Below are 25,140 nucleotides of genomic sequence, written 5' to 3' on the forward strand. Positions count from 1 at the left end.
AGACACCCATGGGAACCAATGGGCATCTCGAACTCAACACGGGAGGTAAATCCGTCGATCAAAAGGTATACCGGTCGATGATAGGCTCTTTACTCTATTTATGTGCATCTCGGCCGGATATTATGCTTTCCGTATGTATGTGTGCAAGATTCCAAGCCGACCCTAAGGAAGCTCACCTTACGGTCGTAAAACGAATCTTGAGATATTTAGTTCATACTCCTAAGTTTGGGCTTTAGTACCCTCAGGGATCCACATTTGATTTAATTGGTTATTCGGATGCCGATTGGGCAGGGTGCAAAATCAATAGAAAGAGCACATCGGGGACTTGCCAGTTCTTGGGAAGATCCTTGGTGTCTTGGGCTTCAAAGAAACAAAATTCCGTAGCTCTTTCTACCGCCGAAGTCGAGTATATTGCCGCAGGACATTGTTGCGTGCAACTACTTTGGATGAGCCAAACCCTTAGGGACTATGGTTACAAATTAACCAAAGCTCCTCTTCTATGTGATAATGAGAGTGCAATCCGCATGGCGGATAATCCCGTTGAGCATAGCCGCACTAAACACATAGTCATTCGGTATCATTTTCTAAGGGATCACCAACAAAAGGGAGATATCGAGATTGCATATATTAACACTAAAGATCAATTAGCCGATATCTTTACCAAGCCACTAGATGAACAAACTTTTAACAAACTTAGGCATGAGCTAAATATTCTTGATTCTAGGAACTTCTTTTGATGTTTTGCACACATAGCTCATTCATATACCTTTGATCATATCTCTTTCATGTGCTATGACTAATGTGTTTTCAAGTGAATTTCAAAACAAGTCATAGGTGTATTGAAAGGGAAATGGAGTCTTCGGCGAAGACAAAGGCTTCCACTCCACTCCATCAACTCATCCTTCGCCGTCGCTCCAAGCAACTCTCCGTATTTGGTATAATATTCACTCCTATTTTGTTTACCAAAGGGGAGAAAGTAGTTTAAAAGGGCTCTAATGATTTCGTTTTTGGCGATTTATGCCAAAGGGGGAGAGAGCATGAGACCAAAGCAAAAGGTCCGCACCACCACCAATTTCAAAAATTTTAGTCTTTCAATTTTGTTTTAAAGAAGTATTTTCAAATTGGTATCTTATTTGTGATATAATTTCAAATTGGTATACCCTCTTCAAAATTAACATCAAAACCCTCTTGAACACTAAGAGGAGGATTTCATTAAGGGGGAGTTTTGTCTAGTCAAAGGAAAAGCATTTGAAACAGGGGGAGAAAATTTCAAATCTTGTAAATGTTTCTCAAGAATCTTATTCATTTACCTTTGACTCTTTGCAAAAGAATTCAAAAAGAATTTCCAAAACCTTTGCAAAAACAAAACATGTGGTGCAAGTGTGGTCCAAAATGCTAAAAATAAAGAAACAATCCATGCATATCTTATGAGAATTTATATTAGCTCAATTCTAAGTAACCTTTGCACTTACAATTATGCAAACTAGTTCAATTATGCACTTCTATATTTGCTTTGGTTTGTGTTGGCATCAATCACCAAAAAGGGGGAGATTGAAAGGGAATTAGGCTTACACCTATTTCCTAATTGATTTTGGTGGTTGAATTGCCCAACACAAATAATTGGACTAACTAGTTTGCTCTAGTCTATAAGTTTTACAGGTGCCAAAGGTTCACAATAAGCCAATAAAAAGACCAAGAAAAGGGTTCAAACAAGAGAGCAAGAGATAACCGAAGTGTGCCCTGGTCTGGCGCACCGGACAGTGTCCGGTGCACCAGGGGACTCCAAGCCGAACTCCCTGCCTTCGGGAATTTTCAGAGGCGCTTCGCTATAATTCACCAGACTGTCTGGTGCCCCAAGGAAGAGCGACTCTGAACTCGCCAGCTTCGGGAATCCGCTCCGCTATAATTCACCGGACTGTCCGGTGTGACAGCGGAGCAACGGCTACTTCGCGCGCAACGGTCGACTGGAATGCATTAAATGCGCACCTGCACACACAGAGGAGCAGTGCACGCGCGGGTGGCACACCGGACAGCCTACAGGGCCTGTCCGGTGCACCACCGGACAGCCAGGCGGGCCCACAAGACAGAGCTCCAACGGTCGAACCCCAACGGTCTGCTGACGTGGCTGGCGCACCGGACAGTGTCCGGTGGCGCACCGGACTGTCCGGTGCGCCATGCGACTGCAGCCTTCCAACGACCACTTTGTGGTGGTTGGGGCTATAAATACCCCAACCACCCCACATTCATTGGCATCCAAGTTTTCCACCTTCCAACTACATTACAAGAGCTAGCATTCAATACAAGACACACCAAAGAGATCAAATCCTCTCCCAACTCCACACAAAGATTTAGTGATTAGTGAGAGAGATTTGTTGTGTTCATTTGAGCTCTTGCGCTTGGATTGCTTCTTTTTCTCATTCTTTCTTGCGATCATCTCAATTGTAATCAAGGCAAGAGACACCAATTATGTGGTGGTCCTTGCGGGAAGTTTGGTTCCCAATTGATTGAGAAGAGAAGCTCACTCGGTCCGAGGGACCGTTTGAGAGAGGGAAAGGGTTGAAAGAGACTCGGTCTTTGTGACCACCTCAACGGGGAGTAGGTTTGCGAAAACCGAACCTCGGTAAAACAAATCCTTGTGTCTCACTCTTTATTCGCTTGCGATTTCTTTTCACGCCCTCTCTCGGACTCGTTTACATTTCTAACGCTAACCCGGCTTGTAGTTGTGATTAAGTTTGTAAATTTTAGATTCGCCCTATTCACCCCCCCTCTAGGCGACTTTCAGTTAGAAATATAAACAAGTCCGAGAGAGAGGGCGCAAAACAAATCGTGAGCAAATAAAAAGCGAGACACGATGATTTGTTTTACCGAGGTTCGGTTCTTGCAAACCTACTCCCCGTTGAGGTGGTCACTAAGACCGGGTCTCTTTCAACCCTTTCCCTCTCTCAAACGGTCACTTAGACCGAGTGAGCTTCTCTTCTCAATCAAACGGAACACGAAGTTCCCGCAAGGACCACCACACAATTGGTGTCTCTTGCCTTGGTTACAATTGAGTTTGATCACAAGAAGAATGAGAAAGAAAGGAAGCAATCCAAGCGCAAGAGCTCAAATGAACACAACAAATCACTCTCTCTAATCACTAAAGCTTTGTGTGTAGTTGGGAGAGGATTTGATCTCTTTGGTGTGTCTTGTATTGAATGCTATAGCTCTTTAAGGTGTAGAAGTGTAGAAACTTGGATGCAATTGAATGTGGGGTGGTTGGGGTATTTATAGCCCCAACCACCACAAAGTGGCCGTTGGAAGTGTGTTGTCCGGTGCGCCAGTCACGTCAGTCAGCCGTTGGGGTTCGACCGTTGGAGCTCTGACTTGTGGGGCCTCTGGGCTGTCCGGTGGTGCACCGGACAGGTCCTGTAGACTGTCTGGTGCGCCAACTGCACGTGCTCTGACTCTGGCGCGCACTGTAGCGCATTTAATGCGGTTGCAGACAACCGTTGCGCGCGAAGTAGTCATTGCTCCGCTGGCACACCGGACAGTCCGATGAATTATAGCGGAGCGCCCTCTGATTTTCCCGAAGGTGAGGAGTTCAGCCTCGAGTGCCCTGGTGCACCGGACACTGTCCGGTGGTGCACCGGACAGTCCGGTGCGCCAGACCAGGGTGCCTTCTAGGATGTCTTTTGCTCTCTTTGTTTGAACCCATTCTTGGTCTTTTTATTGGCTTATTGTGAACATTTGGCACCTGTAGAACTTATAGACTAGAGCAAACTAGTTAGTTCAATTATTTGTGTTGGGCAATTCAACCACCAAAATCAATTAGGAAAAAGGTGTAAGCCTAATTCCCTTTCAATCTCCCCCCTTTTTGGTGATTGATGCCAACACAAACCAAAGCAAATATAGAAATGCATAAATGAACTAGTTTGCATAATTGTAAGTGCAAAGGTTACTTAGAATTGAGCCAATATAAATTCACATAAGTTATGCATGGATTGTTTCTTTATTTTCTTAACATTTTGGACCACGCTTGCACCACATGTTTTGTTTTTGCAAATACTTTTGTAAATTCTCTTCAAGGTTCTTTTGCAAATAGTCAAAGGTAAATGAGTAAGATTTTGAGAAGCGTTTTCAAGATTTGAAATTTTCTCCCCCTGTTTCGAATGCTTTTCCTTTGACTAAACAAAACTCCCCCTATATAAGACCTTCCTCTTAGTGTTCAAGAGGGTTTTAAGACACCATTTTTGAAAAGACTACTTCCCCCTTTTGAACACAATAAGATACCAATTTGAAAACATTATTTAAAATTAGGTGGTGGTGCGGTCCTTTTGCTTTGGGCTAATATTTTCTCCCCCTTTGGCATGAATCGCCAAAAACGGATACTTGAGTGAAATATAAGCCCTTTTCAATCACTTTCTCCCCCTTTGATAAACAACATATGAGTGAAGATTATACCAAAGTTGGAGAGTGGCTCGGAGCGACGGCGAAGGGTGAGTAATTGATGGAGTGGAGTGGAAGCCTTTGTCTTCGCCGAAGACTCCAATTCCCTTTCAATACACCTATGACTTGGTTTGAAATATACTTGAAAACACATTAGTCATAGCACATGAAAGAGAAATGATCAAAGGTATAATAATGAGCTATGTGTGCAAAACATTAAAGAAATTCCTAGAATCAAGAATATTGAGCTCATGCCTAAGTTTGTTAAATGTTTGTTCATCTAGTGGCTTGGTAAAGATATCGGCTAATTGTTCCTTAGTGTTAATATATGCAATCTCGATATCTCCCTTTTGTTGGTGATCCCTAAGAAAATGATACCGAATGGCTATGTGTTTAGTGCGGCTATGCTCAACGGGATTATCCGCCATGCGGATTGCACTCTCATTATCACACAGAAGAGGAACTTTGGTTAATTTGTAACCATAGTCCCTGAGGGTTTGCCTCATCCAAAGTAATTGCGCACAACAATGGCCTGCGGCAATATACTCGGCTTCGGCGGTAGAAAGAGCTACCGAATTTTGCTTCTTTGAAGCCCAAGACACCAAGGACCTTCCCAAGAACTGGCAAGTCCCCGATGTGCTCTTTCTATTAATTTTACATCCCGCCCAATCGGCATCCGAATAACCAATTAAATCAAATGTGGATCTCCGAGGGTACCAAAGCCCAAACTTAGGAGTATGAACTAAATATCTCAAGATTCGTTTTACGGCTGTAAGGTGAGCTTCCTTAGGGTCGGCTTGGAATCTTGCACACATGCATACGGAAAGCATAATATCCGGTCGAGATGCACATAAGTAGAGTAAAGAACCTATCATCGACTGGTGTACCTTTTGATCGACGGATTTACCTCCCGCGTCGAGGTCAATATGCCCATTTGTTCCCATGGGTGTCTTGATGGGCTTGGCATCCTTCATCCCAAACTTGTTTAGAATGTCTTGAATATACTTCGTTTGGCTAATGAAGGTGCCCTCTTGGAGTTGTTTCACTTGAAATCCCAAGAAGTACTTCAACTCCCCCATCATCGACATCTCGAATTTCTGTGTCATGATCCTACTGAATTCCTCACATGTAGATTCGTTAGTAGACCCAAATATAATATCATCAACATAAATTTGGCATACAAACAAATCATTGTCAAGAGTTTTAGTAAATAAAGTAGGATCGGCCTTTCCGACTTTGAAGCCATTAGTGATAAGAAAATCTCTCAGGCATTCATACCATGCTCTTGGGGCTTGCTTAAGCCCATAAAGCGCCTTAGAGAGTTTATACACATGGTTCGGATACTCACTATCTTCAAAGCCGGGAGGTTGCTCAACATAGACCTCTTCCTTGATTGGTCCATTGAGGAAGGCACTTTTCATGTCCATTTGATAAAGCTTGAAGCCATGGTAAGTAGCATAGGCAAGTAAAATGTGAATTGACTCAAGCCTAGCTACGGATGCATAGGTTTCACCGAAATCCAAACCTTTGACTTGTGAATATTCCTTTGCCACAAGTCGGGCTTTGTTCCTTGTCACCACACCATGCTCATCTTGCTTGTTGCGGAAGACCCACTTGGTTCCTACAACATTTTGATTAGGACGTGGAACCAAATGCCATACCTCATTCCTAGTGAAGTTGTTGAGCTCCTCTTGCATCGCCATCACCCAATCCGAATCTTGAAGTGCTTCCTCTACCCTATGTGGCTCAATAGAGGAAACAAAAGAGTAATGTTCACAAAAATGTGCAACACGAGATCTAGTGGTTACCCCCTTATGAATATCGCCGAGGATGGTGTCGACGGGGTGATCTCGTTGGATTGCTTGGTGGACTCTTGGGTGAGGCGGTCTTGGAACTTGTTCATCTTCCTCATCTTGATCATGGGTATCTCCCCCTTGATCATTGCTTTCCTCTTGAGGTGGCTCAACTTCTTGATCTTCTCCTTCATCATTTTGAGCCTTATCCTCATCTTGAGTTGGTGGAGATGCTTGTGTGGAGGAAGATGGTTGATCTTGTGCTTGAGGTGGCTCTTCGGATTCCTTAGGACACACATGCCCAATGGACATGTTTCTTAGTGCGACGAACGGAGCCTCTTCATCACCTATCTCATCAAGATCAACTTGCTCTACTTGGGAGCCGTTAGTCTCATCAAACACAATGTCACAAGAAACTTCAACTTGTCCAGAGGACTTGTTAAAGACTCTATATGCTCTTGTGTTTGAATCATATCCTAGTAAAAAGCCTTCTACAGTCTTAGGAGCAAATTTGGATTTTCTACCTCTTTTGACAAGAATAAAGCATTTGCTACCAAAGACTCTAAAATATGAAACATTGGGCTTTTTACCAGTTAGGAGTTCATACGATGTCTTCTTGAGGATTCGGTGTAGATATAACCGGTTGATGGCGTAGCAGGCGGTGTTGACCGCCTCGGCCCAAAACCGATCCGAAGTCTTGTATTCATCAAGCATGGTTCTTGCCATGTCCAATAGAGTTCGATTCTTCCTCTCCACTACACCATTTTGTTGTGGGGTGTAGGGAGAAGAGAACTCATGCTTGATGCCCTCCTCCTCAAGGAAGCCTTCAATTTGAGAGTTCTTGAACTCCGTCCCGTTGTCGCTTCTTATTTTCTTGATCCTCAAGCCGAACTCATTTTGAGCTCGTCTCAAGAATCCCTTTAAGGTCTCTTGGGTATGAGATTTTTCCTGCAAAAAGAACACCCAAGTGAAGCGAGAATAGTCATCCACAATAACTAGACAGTACTTACTCCCGCCGATGCTTATGTAAGCTATCGGGCCGAATAGGTCCATGTGTAGGAGCTCGAGTGGCATGTCGGTCGTCATGATGTTCTTATGTGGATGATGAACACCAACTTGCTTCCCTGCCTGACATGCGCTACAAATCCTGTCTTTCTCAAAATGAACATTTGTTAGTCCCAAAATGTGTTCTCCCTTTAGAAGCTTGTGAAGATTCTTCATCCCAACATGTGCTAGTCGGTGATGCCAGAGCCAGCCCATGTTAGTCTTAGCAATTAAGCAAGTGTCGAGTTCAGCTCTATCAAAATCTACTAAGTATAGCTGACCCTCTAACACTCCCTTAAATGCTATTGAATCATCACTTCTTCTAAAGACAGTGACACCTACATCCGTAAAAAGACAGTTGTAACCCATTTTACATAATTGTGAAACTGAAAGCAAGTTATAATCTAAAGAATCTACAAGAAAAACACTGGAAATGGAATGGTCAGGTGATATAGCAATTTTACCCAATCCTTTGACCAAACCTTGATTTCCATCCCCGAATGTGATAGCTCGTTGGGGATCTTGGTTTTTCTCGTAGGAGGAGAACATCTTCTTCTCCCCTGTCATATGGTTTGTGCACCCGCTATCGATGATCCAACTTGAGCCCCCGGATGCATAAACCTACAAAACAAGTTTAGTTCTTGCTTTTAGGTACCCAAACGGTTTTGGGTCCTTTGACATTAGATACAAGAACTTTGGGTACCCAAACACAAGTCTTGGAGCCCTTGTGTTTGTCCCCAACATATTTCGCAACTACCTTGCCGGATTTGTTAGTTAAAACATAGGATGCATCAAAAGTTTTAAATGAAATATTATGATCATTTGATGCAATAGGAGTTTTCTTTCTAGGCAATTTGGCACAGGTTGCTTACCTAGAGCTAGATGTCTCACCCTTATACATAAAAGCATGATTAGGGCCAGAGTGAGACTTCCTAGAGTGAATTCTCCTAATTTTGCTGTCGGGATAACCGGCAGGGTACAAAATGTAACCCTCGTTATCCTGAGGCATGGGAGCCTTGCCCTTAACAAAGTTAGACAATCTTTTAGGAGGGTCATTAAGTTTGACATTGTCCCCCTTTTGGAAGCCAATGCCATCCTTGATGCCAGGGCGTCTCCCATTATAGAGCATGCTTCTAGCAAATTTAAATTTTTCATTTTCTAAGTCATGCTCATGAATTTTTGCATTAAGTTGAGCTATGTGATCATTTTTTTCTTAATTAAGGCTAGGTGATCATGAATAGCATCAATATTAATGTCTCTACATCTAGTGCAGATAGTGACATGCTCAATGGTAGATGTAGAGGGTTTGCAAGAATTAAGTTCAACAATCTTAGCACGTAAAATATCATTCTTATCTCTAAGATCGGAATTGCAAACATCTAATTCTTTAGCCTTAGCAATCAATTCTTCATTTTCAATCCTAAGGCTAGCAAGAGAATCATTCAACTTTTCAATCTTAGCAAGCAAATTAGCATTATCATCACTAAGATTTGGAATTGAATAATTACAAACATTTGAATCAACCTTACCAATTAATTTTGCATTCTCATTTCTAAGGTTGGTAATAATATCATGGCAAGTGCTTAGCTCACTAGATAATTTTTCACATTTTTCTACTTCTAGAGCGTAAGCATTTTTAACCTTAACATGCTTCTTGTTCTCCTTAATTAGGAAGTCCTCTTGAGAGTCCAAGAGATCATCCTTCTCATGAATAGCACTAATTAATTTATTTAATTTTTCCTTTTGTTGCATGTTGAGGTTGGCAAAAAGGGTACGCAAATTATCCTCCTCATCACTAACATTATCCTCATCACTAGAGGTTTCATATTTAGTGGAGGATTTTGATTTTACCTTCTTCCTTTTGCCGTCCTTTGCCATGAGGCACTTGTGGCCGACGTTGGGGAAGAGGAGGCCCTTGGTGCCAGCGATGTTGGCGGTGTACTCGTCGGAGGAGGAGTCGGAGGAGCTTTCCTCGGAGTCCCACTCGCGGCACACATGGGCATCGCCACCCCTCTTCTTGTGGTACCTCTTCTTTTCTCTCCTCTTGCCCTTCTTGTCTTCACCCCTGTCACTGTCACTAGATAGTGGACATTTTGCAATAAAATGACCGGGCTTACCACATTTGTAGCACACTTTCTTGGAGCGGGGCTTGTAATCCTTCCCCTTCCGTTGCTTGAGGGTTTGGCGGAAGCTCTTGATGATGAGCGCCATCTCCTCGTTGTCGAGCTTAGATGCATCGATTGGTTGTCTACTTGATGTAGACTCCTCCTTTTTCTCCTCCATCGCCTTGAATGTGACCGGTTGTGCCTCGGACGTGGAGGGGCTGTTGGGTCTATGCTTCGTCGCCGAAGGTCTTATAGAAAGAAGTGGTCCTCGGATGAAGTTGTTTGTATAAGATAGCCGAAGGTTCCTCTTCGTAAAGCTTCGGCATTACAAACCGACTTAAAGATAGAATGACCTTTTAGTCCATAAAGGTCTGAGTCAATGTTGTAAGTTTTTATAAGGGGCATACTTGTAATTCCTCACAGGCTGCGTCCTGTGCCTATAAATAGTGAACAGTATTCCGTTACTGTTCAGGCATTCGATTAATTACAATCGCATTCTCGGAATCCAACTCTTTGCCAAGGCAAAGGTATTATTGTATTCAATAGTTCAATACATTGAGTAAATACAATGTAATTCATCTATGATGTATTTATTCCTTTTATACCTTTCATTTTATGTCATTTAATAATTTTTACTGAAATTTTATTACGAAGATTTGAGCTTCGTAATTATGCTTTTATCAACCTTCGTCCAAGATCCATTATTCTCAAGAGAATAATGTTTCATAGACGAAGGGCATTAACATTCAACATTTTATGTTGCCTTGTTCTTAATCCTAAGCATTTGAGAACAAGTCCCCAACATTGGCGCCCACCTCCGGTGAACTCACTTCCACTTTTTGAGCTGATGGCTTCGTTCAACGACCAAGCTGGAGCTGCTTCGGACCCGAAGCTGGTGCTCCCGATCACAGGTGGCTCGTCCTCAGAGCCAGCTAACAAGAAACAGAAGAAGGAAGCACAGAGAAGGGTACAACATGTTGGGGTGCAAGGACCCTTCATCAAGACAAGATGGTCTCACATTCCTATTACCTTCTCCCAAGAGGACCTTCAGCTCAAAGATTACCCACACAACGATGCCATGGTTATCTCTTGTGTTATCAAAGGATTTCTGGTCCACAATGTCTTGGTTGACACAGGCAGTGCAGCTGACATCATATTTGCTAAGGCCTTCAGACAAATGCAAGAGCCAGAAGATAAGATTCATGATGCTACACATCCTCTCTGTGGCTTCGGAGGAAGACAGATTGTAGCACTGGGCAAGATCACCATGTCAGTGACCTTCGGGTTCATCAACAACACTAGAACTGAGCAAGTTGTGTTTGACATTGTTGACATGGAATACCCTTACAATGCAATTATTGGTCGTGGTACTCTCAATGCCTTCGAAGCAATCCTTCATCCTGCCTATCTTTGTATGAAGATACCTTCGGATCAGGGACCCATTGCTATCCATGGAAGTCAGGAAGCTGCAAGAAGGGCCGAAGGCAATTGGACTGACTCAAAAGCAATCCATAACATAGATGGAGCTGAAGCTTGTGAACAGTACAAATTCAGAAGGGAGAAAGCAGCTTCAGCAGATCAGCCGAAGCCTATGCTCTTATGTGAGGACATAGCAGAGCAGAAGGTGCTGTTAGGCTCTCAATTATCCGAAGAGCAGGAGAAAACCTTGATAAGGTTTTTGTTCAATAACAAAGATGTTTTTGCTTGGTCAGCCAATGATCTATGCGGAGTTAATAGGGATGTTATTGAGCACTCACTCAATGTCGATCCATCCTTCAGACCCAGAAAGCAAAGGCTTCGGAAAATGTCAGATGATAAGGCCGAAGGTGCTCGCAACGAAGTCAAAAGACTCCTCAGTGCAGGAGTTATCAGAGAAGTGAAGTACCCAGAATGGCTAGCTAACACTGTTATGGTAAAAAAGGCCAATGGCAGGTGGCGAATGTGCATCGATTTTACAGATCTTAACAAGGCTTGTCCGAAGGATGAATTCCCACTACCAAGGATAGACTCTTTAGTTGATGCAGCAGCTTCTTCAGAGCTCATGAGTCTGTTAGACTGTTATTCAGGCTATCACCAAATTTGGATGAAGAAGGAAGATGAGCCGAAGACTAGCTTTATAACTCCAAGTGGCACATATTGCTATCTTCGAATGCCTGAGGGGCTCAAAAACGCTGGAGGAAGTTTCAGCCGAATGACTGCGAAGGTTCTCCAATCTCAAATAGGCAGAAATGTGCTAACTTATGTTGATGACATCATTGTCAAAAGCACGAAGCAGGAGAATCATATTGCTGATCTGCAGGAGACCTTCGCCAGTTTTAGGCAAGCTGGCTTAAAATTAAATCCAGAAAAATGCGTCTTCGGGGTGAAGAAGGGGAAATTTCTTGGATGCTTGGTTTCAACAAAGGGAATTGAAGCTAATCCAAGTAAAATTGAAGCTATACTTCGGATGGAGCCACCAACTACAAAGAAGGGGGCTCAAAGATTGACAGGAAGATTGGCATCTCTCAATAGATTCATATCCAGATCAGCAGAGAGAAACTTACCATTCTTCGAAGTGCTGAAGTCAGCCGAAGTATTTCAATGGGGACCAATCCAGCAGAAGGCTTTTGAAGAGCTAAAACAGTATTTAATAGATCTAACAACATTGACTCCACCAATGCCAGGGGCTCCTTTGTTATTATATGTGGCAGCTTCGCACTCAGCGGTAAGTGCAGCGCTTGTCCAGGAGAAGCTTGATGGTCAAGTCAAGAGGCAGGCCCCAATATATTTTGTATCCGAGGTTCTTAGTTTGTCAAAGAAAAATTATACAGAGTTGGAGAAGGTACTGTATGCTGTCTTGATGGCCTCCAGGAAGCTTCGGCACTATTTCCAAGCTTACAACATAATTGTTCCTTCATCACAACCTCTGAAAGATATTATGAGGAACCGAGAAGCTACTGGAAGGATTGGAAAATGGGCTGCAGAGCTCAATGAATTTTGTATTGAATATGTTCATAGATCTTCGATTCAGTCACAGGCGCTGGCAGACTTTATTGCTGATTGGACGCCAGGGGCTCAGGAGGAGGAAACGAATAAAGACAACGAAGCCTGGACAGTGTTTTGTGATGGATCTTGGGGAACCTTCGGAGCAGGAGCGGCTGCTGTGTTGGTTTCACCTTCCAAAGTCAAAACTTGTTATGCGGCAAAGCTTGATTTTAATTGCACAAATAACATTGCTGAGTACGAAGCATTGATTCTAGGTCTTCGGAAGTTAAAAGCAATGGGAATCAGAAGGGCCATACTTAAAACTGATTCCCAGGTTGTTTCAGGTCATATTGACAAGAGTTGCAAGGCTAAGGATCCGAAGCTTGAAAAATATCTGGATATGGTTCGAAGAGTTGAAGCTTCCTTCGAAGGGTTTTCTGTCAAAAATATCCCTCGAGGACAAAATGAGCATGCTGATCTGCTAGCTAAGTCAGCAGCACAGGGGCTGCCTTTACCTTCGGATGTGTTCTTCGAAACAATAAAAGCACCTTCGGTGGAACTTCTTGAAAGAGCAGTTCTTAATATATCTCCTGTTTTTAGCGAAGATTGGAGAACCGAGATCATCTCTTACCTTCAGGGTAAATTCCTTTCAGATGACGAAGCTTATAACAAGAGGATAGAGGCAAGAGCTCGTCCATATGTCATGATAGAAGGGGAGTTGTACAAACATGGAGTTTGTGCTCCGCTGCTCAAATGTTTATCCAGAACCGAAGGTATAGAGTTAATGAAAGAAATACATGCAGGCCTGTGTGGATCTCACATCGGATCTAGGCCGTTACTTGGAAAAATTTTCCGCCAAGGGTTTTATTGGCCGAAGGCAGCTTCGGATGCAGCAGAATTGGTTCAAAAGTGCGAAGGTTGTCAGAAATGTGCAAGAGATCAAAAACAACCTTCGTCCTTAACACAGCTCATACAACCCATTTGGCCATTGCAGAGGTGGGGCCTTGACTTGTTAGGTCCGTTACCACCGGCCCAAGGGAACCTGAGATATGTTGTAGTAGCTGTGGAATATTTTTCTAAATGGATTGAGGCGAAGCCTTTAGCCACAATAACTTCGGCCACCGTCCAAAAGTTTTTCTGGCAGAATATTGTTTGTCGTTTCGGGGTGCCAAAGGCCATCACTGTGGACAATGGGACACAGTTTGACTCCGAAGCTTTCAGGGACTTCTGTAACCAAATTGGTACGAAGATCCATTTTGCATCAGTCAGGCACCCGGAGTCAAATGGACTCGTTGAAAGAGCCAACGGCATTATAATGACAGGAATAATGAAGCTAATCTTCAATCAACCCAGAGGAAAATGGCCAGATCAGTTAACCAAAGTGGTGTGGAGCCACAACACGACAACATCAAGGTCTACAGGCTTCACTCCATTCAAGTTGTTATTCGGTGACGAAGCAATAACTCCAGAGGAAGCTAAAACCGGATCAATAAGGATAGTAGCTTCGGCAGAATCAGATTCCGAAGCTGCTTATTCTATAGAAAAAGATGCTTTAGAAGGGATCGGACTGCAAGCCGTGGAGAATATCAATAAATATCAAGCTGAAACAGTCAAATGGCGGGATAGAAAGGTTCGGCTAAAAAATATTGAGCCAGGGCACTTGGTGTTTCGGAGGGTGGCCAACCCAGAAACAGTGGGCAAATTGCAGTTGAAATGGGACGGACCTTTCTTAGTAGCATCTTCGTCAAGACCCGGTTCATACAGATTGAAAGATATGGACGGCAATGACATTCCTAGGTCTTGGAATGCGGATGAGCTTCGGCGATATTATGTATAATTCGATGTAATTTTTCATATTTTTTATTTTTTCTTTCATGGCACCCTTTTCCTTTCCAAAGGGGGAGAAAGGTTTTTAATGGGGCCAGCATATGTAATTTCCTTTTTTAGTTCTATAAGAGCAAAATCCCCCAAAGAATGTAAATGTAAAAGCTGACAGCGCACCATCGAGTGCCAAAAAGTAAAGGCGAAGAAGCTCCAAAGTCGTTCCTAAGGGAATGCAGAGCTTACAGCGAAAAGTCAACGCTGATTCCGCCAAAAGTAAAGGCGAAGAAGCTCCAAAGTCGTTCCTAAGGGAATGCAGAGCTTACAGCGAAAAGTCAACGCTGATTCCGCCAAAAGTAAAGGCGAAGAAGCTCCAAAGTCGTTCCTAAGGGAATGCAGAGCTGAGGTGTGATTGTTTTTAAGAAAATAATGGCTATGAATATGGCTTCGGATACGTGTTTGGCCATTCATTTGCACATCACATTACATCATAGCATTTGCATTCATAAACATTCATCTAGGCATATGTAGGATAATCATCTTCATCACATAAATGGTTGCTTCGGCAAAAAGAGAAAAAAGAAAGGGAAAAAAGAGCTTCGTGCACAAAGAAGAAAGGAAAATGTTGTTTTCTATGCTTCGCTGCGTACGAAAAGAAGGGAAGGTGTTTTTTCGCCTTCGGCTCAAAAGAAAATTTCGTCCACATCAAAGCATTTCCCATACATCAATGGAAGGATAAGGATATACAACAAGGTACGAACAGAATTCATTAAAGACAAGTTTTGGCTACATTTACAAAAGTTATCTCAAAAGTTTTTCAAGTACTGTCTACAGTCTACTATCTAAATCTCCAAGGAGCTTCGGCTTCGGCGTTATTTTTGATCATCAGCTTCGGCTTCGTCATCCTACATGAATAAGGTCGTTGGAAGTCAAAATCAAGTTTACAGGAAAAGGTAAGCACAAGGTATGGTTTCTTACTGGATCAAGGTGGCTACGAGCTTCGTCTCCAGCCTTCTCTCGACCACCTTTTGTCCATATCATTTTTACAAATCGATTCGAGATACTTCGGGCGAGATCAGGGATGTCATCCAGGATTGATGGTGATAAAGTGAAATTTGGCCTATTGACAATCTTCCCATGATCACAGCCAGCCTTCAGGAAGGCTGCAGCAGTCCCTCAAGAAGCCACCCAGGCACAGAAGTCACCATGCCCAGCTATGACTTCGTCGAGCTCGGCAATCTCCCCCTCAATATGTTCGAAGGTTTTCGGTAGATCTTCAGCTGAGGGGGTGAATTTTTCACTGCTGGCTCCAACTGAGTAAAAAATCTTTCTTAATCGCTGAATGCATTTGTTGCTAAATTCCAAGCATTTTTCTTGAAGACTTGTCAGTAGTTTTCTCAAATCTGAATTTTGTTGAGCTTCGGCTTCAAGTTTTACAATAAAATCTTGTTTTTCTCGTTCGAACTGCTCAGACTGGCGGAGAAGCTTCGTGTTCAGTTCTGTTATTTTTGCTTCAGCTTCCGCCAATAAACCTTCGGTTGCCTGGAGCTCAAAGTTCTTTTTCTCGAAAGCATCTGATTGTTCCTTTATTTTGCTTTCCAAATTTTCAATTATAACTTCGTGCTTTTTATCTTCAAAATCTTGCTGCATTTGCAAGGCTTTGCTCAATAGCATACTCTACACGAACATAACCTTCGTCAGACATGTTTTTATTATTAGAAACAATAAAAGTTAAGGGACAAGTTATTCACCTTGAAGTTGGAGTAAAATAAACTACCAACGACATGTTGTCGTCGGTAGCGGCTGATGTCTGTTTCTAGCTTCGGGAATCCAATACTCTTGGACAGAGTACTGATAATTTTGGCCCCTGTTTGATCTCGAATACACTCTAATTTCTCATCATCAACGCCTCCGAAGAGGAGTGCCCCAGGTTTGTATCCACAGGATTTCGCATATTCTCTAAGTTCTTCTATTTCAGCTTTTGATAGATGTTCTCCAACTAAGTTCTGGAACACGAAGGCTTCGTTTTCTGAGGTTTCATCAGCAATTTCTTTTCCTTTCTCCGACGCTGCGGTCACGGCCTCTTCGGCAGCAGTGGTAGCTTCTTCTGCAGCCATGTCTAGCAGTATTTGATCAATATGTTCAATTGTGCTCTCCAGGTTCAAATCCTCAGCTGAGGCAGCTTCGGCAGCTGCGGCCTCCGAAGGTGCAATTTCAATATCTGTCCCCTCTGCAGCCGCCGGTGTTTTCTGGGCTGAAGCTCTTGGCGGCGTCTTGTCAATTACCTCTGTCACAGTGATAATTCTTTGTTTCTTTGCTTTGATTGTCTTCTTCGATTTTTCGGGCTCCTTGTCCTTCTGAAAAAACTTTGTCAGTTGAGGGCCCAGTGGACTTAGCTTCGCAGGTAAGGATTCAGTCATTACCTTCAGAATTTCCTCAACGATAGCAGCAGAAGGTGATGCGGGGGTTTCTTCTGCTTCGGGTATTTGTCGCTTCGGAGAAGGAGCTTTCCTTTTCTTCGGAATTTTCTTCTTTATTGGCTCTTTTTCACCTTCGTCTAAGGCTTCAGTTATCCTTTTCCTTTTTTGGCCTCCGGCACCTTTGTTCAGATTTTCATAGTCAGGGTATTCGAAACCCAAGGCGTCCAACACTCGATTTAGCCTTCGTTTCGGACGGGTGCCGAAGGCTGCGGTCATCAATTGATCTTCTTTTTTGGAATAATTGCCAAGTATCTCATTGCACATCACTTCAATTGTATCCAGCCACTCTTGGCAAGGAATTTTAAAGTATTTCTTAAATTTGAAGTAGTAAGGTAAACGTACAAGTTCACCTTTTTTCTTCTCCCCCTTCAGCTTCGGCATTTCCCACTCTTTTACACTAGGAAAAACCTTGAAAGCCAAAAACTCCTGGACCAGGTCCCTTGTACTGATATGCTCTGCAATTATTTTGAATTCATACATTGCTTTTTGAGTCGGACCCTCTGGTAACATGTGGCACTGGGGGCGGGTTTCTCCGAAGATTAGTTCAAGTGGACTTTGCACAAGCTTTTCCTTATCGTCATCAACCTTGACATAGAACCATTCCGATTTCCACCCTGCTGCCCATTTGCTTCGGTAGCTGATCACAGGATACTTCGTAGTTTTCCGATAAGCAAAATTATAGCAACCAAAATTGTCATGTAATCCATCCTTTCTAGCCTTTGTCTGATAGTGCAGTTCGTGAACTCGGCAAAAGCTGTCCGCAAACGGTTCCACCGCCTGGCTTCGGAGTGCCCAGATATAAACACTAAGCCTAACGATAGCGTTAGGGGTTAGCTGGTGAAAATAGATTCCGAAATTCTTCAATATCTCTGCAATAATCCCATGTAGGGGGAATCTTAATCCAGCCTTTAGGAAGCTCTTAAAAATAACAATTTCATCTTTCTCCGGCTTTGGGGTAGTCTCTTCTCCCCCGAAGCGTAATAGCTTCCTTTGATTTTCAGTAAAATAGCCTGACTTTACCATCTTGGACAGATCAGCCTTCGAAACAGTAGATGTCCCGAAGTCCAAATGGCTGGGTTTGCTTGGCGTGGCAAGGTGATAATCATCTTCGGGGTCAGTTTCCTCAGTATCTTCTCCTTTTGCTTCAGCGATTGCTTGTTCCGCATCATCACTAGGAATCTTTTCCGAAGTCACTAGCCCGGATCGTTGCATGGCTTCGGAGATAGGGACAGTCTCCGAAGCTTCAGTTTCGTCCCCCTCACGCTCAACCCTGGCGGTAGAACGGACTCTGGCCATTTAACTATGAACTTGTGAAACTTAAATACTTTTTTCCTCCGAAGCAGGCTTCAAGATGGAGCTTCGTTCGATTACGACAAACAAGCTTCGGCGACGGTTAAAAATTTTGGCAGCAAAACAGTGCAAATAGCAGTAAATGCTGTGGTAACTTCACACCTACTCGTTTGTTTATATAGTGCTGCAGGTAAGAAGGCGAAGCGCCAGAAGTTTTACACCAGGCGGACACCCGCTCGCACTCGCTGTACGGTGGACCGCAGAGACCGAACAGTAACTCTGCAAGGTGGGGCCGCTACGCGCAGGGAGATTGAATCGTTTCTCGACAACGAGCTCAGGGAAGGTGTTTTTGAGACCTTCGGCGCTCCGAAGCCTAAGAAACTTTTTTCACGGATCAAGCTCGTTACGAAAAACGATCTAGCACCGCGAAAGGGGCTACTGTTGGGTCTATGCTTCGTCGCCGAAGGTCTTATAGAAAGAAGTGGTCCTCGGATGAAGCTGTTTGTATAAGATAGCCGAAGGTTCCTCTTCGTAAAGCTTCGGCATTACAAACCGACTTAAAGATAGAATGACCTTTTAGTACATAAAGGTCTGAGTTAATGTTGTAAGTTTTTATAAGGGGCATACTTGTAATTCCTCACAGGCTGCGTCCTGTGCCTATAAATAGTGAACAGTATTCCGTTACTGTTCAGGCATTCGATTAATTACAATCGCATTCTCGGAATCCAACTCTTTGCCAAGGCAAAGGTATTATTGTATTCAATAGTTCAATACATTGAGTAAATACAATGTAATTCATCTATGATGTATTTATTCCTTTTATACCTTTCATTTTATGTCATTTAATAATTTTTACTGAAATTTTATTACGAAGATTTGAGCTTCGTAATTATGCTTTTATCAACCTTCGTCCAAGATCCATTATTCTCAAGAGAATAATGTTTCATAGACGAAGGGCATTAACATTCAACATTTTATGTTGCCTTGTTCTTAATCCTAAGCATTTGAGAACAAGTCCCCAACAGGGGCCATCTAGCTCGATGATTTTCTTTGAGCCTTTGATCATTAACTCAAAGCTCACAAAATTTCCTATCACTTCCTCGGGAGTCATTAGTGTATATCTAGGATTTACTCGAATTAATTGAACTTGCGTAGGGTTAAGAAAAATGAGGGATCTTAGAATAACCTTGACCATCTCATGGTCATCCCATTTTGTGCTCCCGAGGTTGCGCACTTGTTTCACCAAGGTCTTCAAGCGATTGTACATGGCTTGAGGGTCCTCGCCTTGGTTGAGTCGGAACCGACCGAGCTCCCCCTCGATCGTCTCCCGCTTGGTGATTTTGGTCACCTCATCTCCTTCGTGCGCGGTCTTGAGTACGTCCCAAATTTCCTTGGCGCTTTTTAATCCTTGCACCTTGTTATACTCCTCTCGACTTAGAGAGGCGAGGAGTATAGTGGTGGCTTGGGAGTTAAAGTGCCGGATTTGGGCGACCTCGTCCGAATCATAGTCTTCATCCCCCGGTGAAGGTACCTATACTCCAATCTCAACAACATCCCAAATACTTGTGTGGAGTGAGGTTAGATGATGCCTCATTTTATCGCTCCACATATTATAATCCTCACTATCAAACATGGGTGGTTTGCCTAATGGGACGGAAAGCAATGGAGTACGTTTGGAAATGCGAGGGTGGCGTAGGGGGATCTTACTAAACTTCTTGCGCTCATGGCGCTTAGAAGTTACGGACGGCGTGTCGGAGCCGGAGGTGGATGGCGACGAAAAGTCGGTCTCGTAGTAGACCACCTTCCTCATCTTCTTCTTTTTGTCACCGCTCTGACCCGACTTGTTGTGTGAAGGGGATCCCTTCACTTTGTTGGCGGACTCCCCGGATGGAGCCTTCCCATGGCTTGTAGCGGGCTTCTCGCCGGTCATCATCTCCTTCTTGGCGTGATCTCCCGACATCACTTCGAGCGGTTAAGCTCTAATGAAGCACCGGGCTCTGATACCAATTGAAAGTCGCCTAGAGGGGGTGAATAGGGCGAATCTGAAATTTATAAACTTAAGCACAACTACAAACTGGGTTAGCGTTAGAAATATAAACGAGTCCGAGAGAGAGGGCGCAAAACAAATCGTGAGCAAATAAAAAGCGAGACACGATGATTTGTTTTACCGAGGTTCGGTTCTTGCAAACCTACTCCCCGTTGAGGTGGTCACTAAGACCGGGTCTCTTTCAACCCTTTCCCTCTCTCAAACGGTCACTTAGACCGAGTGAGCTTCTCTTCTCAATCAGACGGAACACGAAGTTCCCGCAAGGACCACCACACAATTGGTGTCTCTTGCCTTGGTTACAATTGAGTTTGATCACAAGAAGAATGAGAAAGAAAGGAAGCAATCCAAGCGCAAGAGCTCAAATGAACACAACAAATCACTCTCTCTAATCACTAAAGCTTTGTGTGGAGTTGGGAGAGGATTTGATCTCTTTGGTGTGTCTTGTATTGAATGCTATAGCTCTTGTAAGGTGTAGAAGTGTAGAAACTTGGATGCAATTGAATATGGGGTGGTTGGGGTATTTATAGCCCCAACCACCACAAAGTGGCCGTTGGAAGTGTGCTGTCGCATGGCACACCGGACAGTCCGGTGCGCCACCGGACACTGTCCGGTGCGCCAGCCACGTCAGCCAGCCGTTGGGGTTCGACCGTTGGAGCTCTGACTTGTGGGGCCTCTGGGCTGTCTGGTGGTGCACCGGACAGGTCCTGTAGACTGTCCGGTGCGCCAACTGCGCGTGCTCTGACTCTGGCGCACACTGTAGCGCATTTAATGCGGTTGCAGTCGACCGTTGCGCGCGAAGTAGCCGTTGCTCCGCTGGCACACCGAACAGTCCGGTGAATTATAGCGGAGCACCCTCTGATTTTCCCGAAGGTGAGGAGTTCAGCCTTGAGTGCCCTGGTGCACCGGACACTGTCTGGTGCGCCAGACCAGGGTGCCTTCTAGGATGTCTTTTGCTCTCTTAGTTTGAACCCATTCTTGGTCTTTTTATTGGCTTATTGTGAACCTTTGGCACCTGTAGAACTTATAGACTAGAGCAAACTAGTTAGTCCAATTATTTGTGTTGGGCAATTCAACCACCAAAATTAATTAGGAAAAAGGTGTAAGCCTAATTCCCTTTCAGTTTCTTATGAATGTTTTTTGTTTATACAGGAAGCTACGAGTGGCCAAAAGCCTAGTGACATTGAGGTCTACCAGGAGGGCCACAAAGGACCAGACCCGAACAACCCTGACTAGCTCTGCAGCTAGACAGCCACGGATCGCTTGGTGAGTTTTGGCTCAAAAGTTCAAACGTTCAAAGTATATAAATTCCTGCATTTGTAAGATTGTGAATGATGTATAGGCGTCCTATGGGGAGGAGATGATTCGTCGCCATGGCCTTGACTTCGACTGGCGCCATGAACCAGTGGATCCCTCGGTGGTGTACGCAAGTGGTGGTGGCAAAGCGCATGAACGGTAACCTCTAACTTATGAAATTATATGGTTGACACTAAATTGATTTTGCAGTAATCATATTTTTTGAATCACTTATAGATACGCACTCTTCGACGGATTCATTGACTCGTCGTCGGTGAGATCTCAGAGGACGGGTTCATCTTCCCGTAGCTCATGCTCTCGTCGACCGAACGAGCAGAAGTTGGAGATTATGAGGATGCGTGAAGAGATGAGACAACAACACGAATTTATGGAGGCTTGCAATGCACATAACCAAGCGATGTATCAAGTGAGTACACATAATCCGAACTCTAAATTATTATATTTCAATACAACATCTTCAGTAGTAACACATATGTGTTTAACAGTTAATGCAGCAACAGGGCATGGCAACAAATTTTCCACCGCCACCACAATGGAGCCAATTTGCAAACACACCAGTTCCACCACCACAGTTCAACACCCCTCCGACACATATACCTGCACTTGGAGATAGGGTACGTTTGATAACTCTCGATTAATTTATACACTTGTATATTTTTTGATATTTGCATTTAACGTGTTGATATTTGCTAACTTGCATAGGTTACGCCTGAAGCGGGTGGTAGTGGGTCTGATCCAGCAGTAGGGACTGGATTTGTTGACTCGCTCTTCGCGTTCCCTCCTCCTGGTGGTGGTGGCGGCGGCGGTCAAAGCTCTAACCACCCAAGTGGTGGTTATCTCTAAACACTTGAACTTATGTTTGAAATGTCGTACTCGTTGGTGGATGTTATGTTTCAAAACTATGTCGTACTCGTTGGTGGATGTTTAGTTTTAATACTATGTCGTACTCGTTGGTGGATGTTTTAATTATAAATGCATGTGTTTATGTCTAAATGCATGTGTTTGTGAATGTCGTATCTCTAAATGCATGTGTTTGTAATGTGGTTGTTATCTGTGATTTATGTATGTGTGATATATGTTATGTGTGCAGAAATAGTGACCTAATTTAGTGCTGTTTTTGTAGCAGTATAGGGTAATTCTCGTCGGCCCAGTTAATTCCCGTCGGCTATGGTCGAACCGACTGGAATTAATTACTAATGCCCGTCGGCCCAGTTAATTCCCGTCGGCCACGTAGGGCCGACGGGAATTAATTAATAACTCCCGTCGGCCTGGGAAACCGACGGGAATTAATATGTGACGCCCGTCGGCCAGCAAAACCGACGGGAGTTAGCCTTAATTCACGTCGGCCACTAACTAGCCGACGGGAATTAATTATTCCTGTCAGCCGCCGACGGGGATAACCTTATCCCCGACAAGGGACGCCTGGCCGCTGACAATCGACGGGAATAAGCCCTAAACCGACGGGAATTACTTATTCTCGTCGGTTTAATGCTTATTCCCGTCGGTTCCTGGCCGACGGGAATTAACTGTTTTTCCTGTAGTTTTCCTGTAGTGACGGCCTAGATGTAGCTAGCTAGCGTGTGACCGATCTTCGCGTCAAACATATACTAATCAAGATTTGAGAGTGAGAAAAGTTATCTTGAAATAAGCCCAAAACTGCCAATGTCTACCAGCAACTTGAACTAGGGTCTAGCCAGTGGCGGACTCACCACCCAGGCACCACAGGCGGTGGCCTGGGCTGCTTTGCCTACGGCAATGGAGAGAAGCAAGCAAGTACCATACGCTTAATCCTACGGCAATGGAGAGAAGCAAGCAAGCACAGACATAAAGGATAGCAACTTAATCTTGCCTAGACTGTCCTCAAATCCTGGGTCCGCCACTGTATCTAGCTAGGTGCTACTAGGGGACTCCTCTGCTGCTAGTCGTCTCTCCAGCCACAAGCCCACAACAAGGACATCGCATCTCCGGACGCAAAGCATGCAAGCAGCATTTGTTCACCGGAGAAAAACTGCTGTTGTGCTCGATGCATGCTAGCATGGGCCGCAGGGAATTGCCCGGTGGTGGTTGGGTGAGTGACCGCTGGGCCCGGCGTAGTCTTGGTGGATAAACCTGGGCGCCGCCACCTCACGACGATGAGTCCTCCACATCGTCTTCTTGACCTCTCCTCCGCCGTCTTCCTCCTTCGCGGCAGCGGCACGTCCCGTGGTCGTCGCCAGGCGGCGATGCTCTGGCGGTGTGGTGCTGCCGCCTAAGCCGTTCCGGCGGCTGTCCAGTGTGCCCGCCGGCGGTCGTAGTTGCCACTTGAAGTCAGCTGGTATCTCCTGCTACAGCACAGATCGAATAGAGAATTACTACAGATCATCAGACGCGCGCGCGCACACGCAGTCACATGGGTGCGCATGACGAAGAAGAAGCTAATTAATGTAGACTGGAGAATTAACGGCTTAACGCTAGCTAGAAAGAACTGCGTCACTCACCTTCTGGCTATTGACCTTCGTGTTCATGGGCAAGTGTGCTGTGTGCAACTGCATGTCCTGCCTCCCAAGACCTGCAGACGATGAAAATGTAACATCTTCGTCATCATTCTATATATATACGTACAGAGACTGAGAGATAAAAATGAAGATCAAGTATCATCATCACCATAAGCTCTGGTAGCCAGGAGGAAGAGGAGGAGGAGAGAGCCAAACGCCATGGAGCTCCAGCTCCACATTGCAGTTGCAGGTGCTAACAACAGTGTGTGATACCTGATACGAAGCTGGCTAAAGGCTGCTCAAGAACTGATTTTGGGTGCATATATATGAACGAAGACACGAAGTGAACACATATTTCTGAAGGCATATACGTTATTATGCATGTCTTCTAGCTAGCGAGGACGTGATGAGTCTCTGATCGCAGATTCCTGTCCAGAATTAAGTTGGGTTACAAGCCTACAAAGAATGGGATCTTGATGTGAGTCTCAAGATAAGGCGCATGCATGCATGTCACCGCCTTTAAGGGAGGATGTTTTCCCGGCCGCGAAATATGGCCCTTGTTTTGCTCCGTCGTCACCTTGTCCATGTCCTCACGACCAGGCTCAGGTTCCGAGCCTACAGAGCTTTAAGAATGGAGAATTCATTTCAGGGAGCTTGTCTCTCTCCCACTCAAAATACATACTGCTGATGTTGGTTGCATGATCTTGATTGATGCTTATATGACATTTAAAATAAAAAACATCACATCCCTCGGATCCAATTGGGATGGCATCCATCTCATTGGGCTTCCTCGAGAAGGAAGAAAAAAAAACAAGGATTATTATTGGGCGCTCCAGGGGGGAAAAGCTGGGCTTTGTTTATCTGTCCGACTTTCAGAGCTATACGACCCAAATCCAATTGGAGCATTAATTCCTGTGAGTAGTTTGAACATCAATGAAAGCCCAACAAGCTGTGTTTAAAGATATTTGTGCAGTCATGTAAAGTACGTGTGTTCACGGGCGCCTTCGCGCGGAGCTAAGGCGTCCGTGCATTGCAACGGGAACATATAATAGCACGATAACTTAAGTACAAATATATGTTATACTATTATAAGAAAATACTTCATGATCCATTTATGATTCTAGCCATACATAAATTTTATTATTTTAATCTAGTTATTTCACCACTACATAGTACAGTGCCTATGCATTCAGTGGCGGGCCCAGGATTTAGAAGGCGGGTATTCAAAAAAATTAGGATAAAATTTTTTCTAGACCTAAAGCTTGTTTATATATGTAGTTAATTATATATAATCTATAATTAAGCACACACAATATAGTCATAACCGATCCAATAACTAGCCTACTAAACTCAAATTTCATACAACTATTTCAAAAAATTTAA

General features: G+C 44.0%; 1 protein-coding gene across 2 annotated transcripts; it reads right to left on the reverse strand.

The window, feature by feature from the left end:
- Nucleotides 1–22,900: 22,900 nt before the first annotated feature.
- Nucleotides 22,901–24,239, reverse strand: LOC103653050 (uncharacterized). 2 transcript variants are annotated; one of them, XM_008680025.3, is made up of 3 exons: nt 23,927–24,239; nt 23,761–23,831; nt 22,901–23,607 (listed from the first exon to the last, which is right to left on the reverse strand). In XM_008680025.3, the coding sequence occupies exons 1-3, from the start codon at nt 23,994–23,996 to the stop codon at nt 23,314–23,316; spliced, it is 435 nt and encodes a 144-aa protein (XP_008678247.1). In that variant the 5' UTR covers nt 23,997–24,239; the 3' UTR covers nt 22,901–23,313. The 2 variants fall into 2 exon arrangements, with proteins under 2 accessions (XP_008678247.1, XP_008678248.1); XM_008680026.3 differs by having other exon boundaries at nt 22,901–23,604; nt 23,927–24,236.
- Between the last annotated feature and the right edge of the window lie 901 nt (nt 24,240–25,140).

This window comes from Zea mays, chromosome 4 (genome assembly GCF_902167145.1).
Source record: "Zea mays cultivar B73 chromosome 4, Zm-B73-REFERENCE-NAM-5.0, whole genome shotgun sequence".
Lineage (NCBI taxonomy): Eukaryota > Viridiplantae > Streptophyta > Magnoliopsida > Poales > Poaceae > Zea > Zea mays.